Below are 6,878 nucleotides of genomic sequence, written 5' to 3'. Positions count from 1 at the left end.
GATCAGAAAGTAGTTTCTGTAATAGTTTGAAGTATTTCTGAAGATCTGTATCCTTTACTTCGAGTGTTGAAGAATGTCGCACTTGTCTTCCAATTTCTCTTGCCTGGTCAAAATTGAAACATATTTCTTATTTACTTTTACCTAAAACCTATAGGTTTGAGTATAAAATATATACGTTTACTGAGAAACTGTTACTTTATACATGTAGTAAAACGATACTAACTAGGACTTGTATAAATAATGAATTACAAACACGATAAAGAGCTGTGTTGAGCTTAAATGTCATAGCTAGAGGTGTGGTCTGCTAGGGGAGTGTTTGATAGAGAAATGGTCTGCTAGTGGTGTGGTCTGCTTGTTACATTTACCACTGCCGTCTGCGATGACAAGATAAAAAGGTGATGACTACTGAAGATTCAGCACATAAATTTGGGTTTAAAAAACACTATTTCGCCCTGTATATTTTCTTATCACGAAACCATCTCAAAATGTATCTTCACATTTGTTGGTAATACTTCTGTTAAATTAAGTTTGAAATTTCTAAGAAAGTAAAACTTCCTAAAACATACAGATATTGCGAGCAGAATAAATTCTTTACAAATTATTTTTACCGACAATCACCTATGTTACAATGTGCTTTATTTTCAGGAAGAATAACAACAATCTAAGTGTATTATAATATTATATATCATACAATACTGTTGTATTTTACTTTAGATCACTGAAATATACAATTGTCGTTTTTCTTTGGTAACTAAGGACCAAACGTAAGTCTTCATAAATAGAATCTAAATATTGTTTACCTCCTCAAACATATTCGTCATATTATTGAGGTTCTCATGTATTTTCCCCTGGACGTCTTTGTAATTGAGAATAACGCTGATTATACCATTGAAATCTGTTTCTGTTGCGGATGCTTTATCTTTATACCCATCTGGAGGCATGAAGCATTTCACCACTTCCCAGAAATTACTGCACCACTGGGTTGCATCTGTGTTTTTGAACGACGGACCGTTGTACCTATGTGCATTCTGTATTTTAGTTTTTAGGTAATGACATATGCTGTTAGGGCAGCCCGATGAATTGTACCTTGTTGCAACATTTCGATGATACGTACATTTCCTATGTCTTACTTTACATATGTTGTCAGTAGGGCAATTAACAAGATTTTCCATGCAGCACATTGAACAACAAGTCCCACTATATAGTCCATTGTTGTAGCAAATATCATCTAAACATTTTAATTGAAATTGATGAATTTCATTACAAACAAAAGGCTCAAGTCCTTCTTTTGTAAACAACACTGCTAACTGAGCTTTAACCCAGTTATTGTACTTCTTTTCTAAAAGCTTAGGGCTATAAGAAGCCATTACTTGCAAACTTTGTGTCTTTCCAACCTAAAAGGTTTATATACACAGGCTTGTCTTGTAAACTAAGCTCCAGGTTAACCTGAAAAAACAAATGATTATGTCTTATATTATTAGCTTTCAGGAGCAATCATTCACTTTTATATAAAAGTGGAATGCAATACAATTTAATTTAGATATGTTTTTAAGTTTTTATCATCATGTACTAATGTGTAAATAAAGTCATTTTATACCTTTTCAGATAACAGTGCTTGTTTCTATTTTCATTATTATTTTAATTTAAAAAGAAATAAAAATGCAGCAATTTAATGCCTGAAAATATAAATAGTTTCAATATAGGCAGATATATATATATATCTTTGAATTTCAAATTTATAATATTAACAGAAGATATACTGAAATGAACATATCTTGATATAATTAACGTCAATCTTATTTCCCTGTTTTCTGTAGCTTCAAAATTGTGTTAAACAATAAACATAATTTACTAATGTTACAATGTATTATTTAATAGTATATATTAATATAACTGTTTAACGAGTACTGCGTAATCTAACACTGAACCTATACTGATTTGATCAAAGAAGTCCTATCAAATATGTTTAACATGTATAGGTTATATGCTACAGCTCGAATTCGCTATTCCTAACAAATTGGTGTGTCGATAAATCTTATATAAAATTGTACTATTTATAGTCTAAATCTTTAATTACTTTATCAATCACTCATTATTATGCGTTTAGCATAATAGCGAAGTGGTGAGAATTCGCTCTTGAATGTACAACCCCTTGTTCGAATTTGGGTAAAGGCATTTTCTCTATAATTACTTTTTTATTTTAGTATTTGCTTGTTTTTTTTTTTCTGTTTTTTTTTTCTTTTTTAACGAACTGACTTTTTAATCCCCTAGAATCAAAGTCAGACAATGATGTTTTAGAGCATTTTGTTATACACACAATGGCATTCACCAGGTTAAGTATAAGACAAAGCAGCACAGTCGTGATTAGGGTAAAAATGAACAACGGAAGAAAACATATAAAAAAAATGTGCATAACTGTAGATTTGAACTCGAACTCGCGAAAAACATGTTTCATTATAACCCGAGATCGTCATTATCTGAACTCTCTAGTCACTACGCTACTCGGATTTACGTGTCCACATCCATATTTATTTTGCAATAAAAATTCAAAATGTAATAATTTGAACTTGAAACACCCATTATATAATAATAATGGTACGACCAATTAATGTAAACCGATCGAGTTCGACTTATTAAATATGTCAATAAGATTCTGAACATATATATTGTTTCATGCACACTTAATAACTAGAACTATCGCTGAATGCGATTCATACCCCCACCAATGTCCTTGACAGAAGACAACTTGGAGAGGTGGTTAAGGGAATAAGTTACTTTAGTGGCACAAATACATATACATAAAAAATTATCTCTGGTGAAAAAATGACAAATTGTACAGGTAATAGTATAAATATATATTGTCAAATCATGTTTGAAACAGTAACAAATTACCTTTCATTTTCCCAATGTACTTAAACAAACAAAAGCAGCAAAGTTAAGAAAATAGCATAATTATGTCAAAATGTAATTAAGAGTGGAAAAACGTTGCATACTGAGCTTACTTGTGACTATATTATATAGTTTCAAGTGAATATCTGTTCTAGTTTCAGAAACATTTAAGAATTAATGATTATCTAAGCCTCAAAGGGGCATAACTTGTGTCATAATTCAATGGAGTTGTAGAATTTTCTTCATCTGAGCTGGCTTATAACCATTCATATAAATTTTATGTTTCAAGTAAATATCTTTTCTGGTTAAAGAAATGTTATAGGAAATAAATTTAAAGACATAAAAATGGACTTAACTTTGTAAAAACACAATACAAAGTTTATAACCCCCCCCCCAAACTTTTTTAGTTATGAAACTTGACCTGCATATCTTACTTGCGACACTTCATAGATATTTGAAGTTTCAAATGATTATCTGTTCTAGTTTTAGAAATATTCAAGTACATGTTAAAATTTCAGAACATTTTCTAAGTCATTTTTTGACCTTCAAGTGTCGCCTTGACCTTAAGCTGGCACAAGGGTATGAAAGGTTCTGCACATTACCCAGTTGGGGTGAACATTTGAGTCAAGTTTGAAGAAACTCCTTCCATAAGTATAGAATTTATAGAGCGAACATGATATATTGTCTAGTATTAATTGTATGTCAATTTTAAGACCTAAAAAGGGGTATAACTTTGTCATAATGCAATACAGAGTTATGAAACTTGACCTGCATATCTTACTTGTGACAACTCATATATCGTCTAAGCGTCAAGCAAATACATGAACTAGTTTAAGAAATATTCAAGTACATGTTAAAATTTAAGAACATTTCCTAAGTCAATTTTTGACCTTCAAGTTTGACCTTGACCTTAAGCCAGCACAAAGGTAACATAGGTTCTACACATAATCTTGTTAAGGTGAACAATTGAGTCAATTTTGAAGAAAATTCTTTCATTATTATAGGATTTATAGAGCAGACACGACATATTGTCTAATACTTGATTGTATGTAAATTTGAAGACTTAAAAAGGGTCATAACTTTGTCAAAATGCAACACAGAGTTATGAAACTTGATTTGCATATCTTTATTGTGACACGTCATATATATTTTAAGTTTCAAGCAAATACCCTTTCTAGTTTCAGAAATATTCAAATACATGTTAAAATTTAAGAATATTTTCTAAGTCAATTGTTGACCTTCAAATGTGACCTTGACCTTAAGTCGGCAAAAAAAAGCAACATTGGTTCTGCACATTACATTATTGAGGTGAACATTTAAGCCAAGATCGAAGAAACTCTTTTAATTAGTGTAGGACTTACAGAGAGGACACGACATACTGTATAATATTTGATTGTTTGATATTTGACCTTCAATTGTGACCTTGACCTTGAGATGACACATGGGCATATTGGTTCTGCACAGCCCCTTGTTGAGGTGAACATTTGAGCTAAGTTTGAAGAAAATCCTTCAATTGGTATAGGATTTATAGAGCGGACACGATAATGGAGACGGACGGACCGACTGACGGAGGGACGCGACAAAGTGAATCCATTATAGCCCCCCCCACCCCTACCACACACACACACACATTTTGTGGTGGGGTATAATAAAACAGGTGCAGCCACTTTACATCAGCCCTTTAACACAAATCAGCCTTTCAATTAGTAAGAGACAAACTGTCCACAATATGGTAAAACAGAAGAAGGTATGGTCTACAGGCATCATTCATATCAAAAGTTGTCATAAATTACCTTCTTCTTGTCTATGTATAATGAGGGTCCGGTACACACAAGCAGCTTTCGTTGAAAATTGATATTTTATATGAATAATTTACAACATATTTTCATTTAGTGAATTTACATATTTTAAGTAACATAAAGTTCAATAAATAAGATTGTCTTATCTCAAAATAAATAAATCATATAAACCTATAATATCCCCAATTATTAAATCATTATCTAAACAGAAAAAAAAAAGATTGATAAAAAACATCATATAAAGTACTAAATTTTGGGAAATAATGGGATCTAACATATATATTTTAATAGGAGGAATAAATTCATACATTGTAATCTCCCTTTGTAAATAAATACTTGAATAAGAATTTTGAGTGCGTGTGACTTTGATCTTGACTCGAGGTAGTCAAAAACTGCACTCTGCACATCTTCCAGTAATATAAATATTTCTGCCAAATATATATAATTTCCTACAATCGGTTTAAAAGAAACAGAGTGGACACAAAATTTTGATATTAATACAAAAAGACTAAGTGTGACATTAACAGTGACACCTGCGCTCTGCAAATTGTCTCATTATGGTTAACATCCATGTCAAATAGTTTCAATTTCCTTTCACCAGTTCAAAAGATACCGACCGGACAGGAAGACTTCTTTATGTGTCTAAATAAATCAATTAATCCTCGAGGCGAAGCTAATTTTGATATTAGGGAGTTCAAACTTGTGTTCTGCTCACTGTCTCAATATAAGTAGTTTGACTGCCAAAAAGTTTTTATTTCTATCTACCGGTTTAAAGATACAGAACGCAAACACAATTTTGATATCGATAGAAAATGACTACGCGTGAACTTGACTTTGACCCGAGAAAGGTCATACCTGTACTATGCACATTGTCTCATTATGGCTAGCATTTCTGCCAAGTAGTTACTGGTTCAAAAGATCCAGATCGGACCAGAAAACCTGCTAGCAGACGGGCTGACGGTTAATGACTTTACGATATTAATGTTTCATTTGAAGAAGGTCAATACCAACAACTCGTGTGCTTAATCTGAGATCATTCGCTTTCTCCATTATTTCAGACTAATTATTCTTATTATGAACTAGAACTCAAATGAGATATATCATCCACTGAAATCTATCATCCGGACGCCGCATACGATTTAAGTTTAATTCTTTTAATATTTCTTAATTATCTTGTGCGTATCTTTCTGTCTTGGATGCTCGAGTTGATCTTTGCAAGAAATTAAAATTTATGTTTTAGGCATTTAAACCTTTAGTTGAATTCCTTTAAATCTAGGTAAATTAACCTCATAACGTAAATCAGTTGAACAATCAAATATTTGTATTCGAAGATAAGAAACATTAGAAAATGTAGATAAAAATGTTCTACAAAAATTGTCTGTGTGGGAGGCATTCAGCAGGTGCGCGATGACGTAGCGTCCTAACATTGTATTTACGTTATCGATTTCAGTCGCCGCGGTACTGCGGGGCGCTTATAGGGATAAAGTTCTTGACGTTTAATATATATCCTTATCGGTAGTCAACCAATTAAAATTCTAGGAAGACTTTTAAAAAGTCCTTGATACTTGCAACAAATTAATTGTTTCTATGAATATTTTCCTTTCGCAAATCCGGGTCAAAATGTATAAAAAAGAAAATTCACCAATATATATTATTGTAACAAGTTTCTAAAGAACTTACCTCTTTCGGTTTCATTTCGAATTAATTCATGTCCAATTTTAAATCCAACACATTTTGAAATATAGCTCTATATGGGGTAATTTTTGTCTAACTGAATACATCAGGTAGTTTTATGTATTCTAACCTTATCAGTATTTCATATAAATACATGTAAATTTAACACATAGAGAAAAATGTTTCTCAAGATAAAGTTTTTAACACAGATAACACTACCGGGTTGTTGTAAATCAGATCAACGTTTATGATCCAATTGAATCTTCTCGGTCTTTTCCGTCAAACTTCGGATAAGGTTATCATTAGTTAAGACGAGATGTTTCGGTTGGTTTATGATTCTTGATAGTATTAAAATATGTTTACTGAATACATATAATGAGAGATAAAACGGTTAACATCTAGGTATTTAAGTATTAAAATACATACAACATACACGGTTATTTCCCAGTACAAAAATATAAACAACAACACAAGAATTGGATGAAGGTATGAGCATTGTTTCAATATCGAGAAAAA

At 31.6% G+C, this 6,878-nt stretch overlaps 1 protein-coding gene across 1 annotated transcript in view; it reads right to left on the bottom strand.

The window, feature by feature from the left end:
* LOC132734845 (uncharacterized) overlaps positions 1-6,589 on the bottom strand; it is an 11,065-nt gene extending 4,476 nt beyond the window's left edge. Inside the window, exons 1-3 of the mRNA XM_060721709.1 lie at positions 6,369-6,589; positions 801-1,446; positions 1-103 (exon numbers count right to left, since the gene is read on the bottom strand). The exon at positions 1-103 is cut by the window's left edge and continues 56 nt beyond it. Of these exons, the coding sequence (XP_060577692.1) occupies positions 1-103; positions 801-1,367 (670 nt within the window). The 5' untranslated portion in view covers positions 1,368-1,446; positions 6,369-6,589. The remainder of the gene's footprint in view (positions 104-800; positions 1,447-6,368) is intronic.
* Positions 6,590-6,878: the final 289 nt, after the last annotated feature.

This window comes from Ruditapes philippinarum, unplaced genomic scaffold (genome assembly GCF_026571515.1).
Source record: "Ruditapes philippinarum isolate M1 unplaced genomic scaffold, ASM2657151v2 ctg2261_1_1_1_1, whole genome shotgun sequence".
Taxonomy (NCBI): domain Eukaryota; kingdom Metazoa; phylum Mollusca; class Bivalvia; order Venerida; family Veneridae; genus Ruditapes; species Ruditapes philippinarum.
Note: the sequence above shows the minus strand (reverse complement) of the source record. Positions and strands in the feature narration are given on the sequence as shown.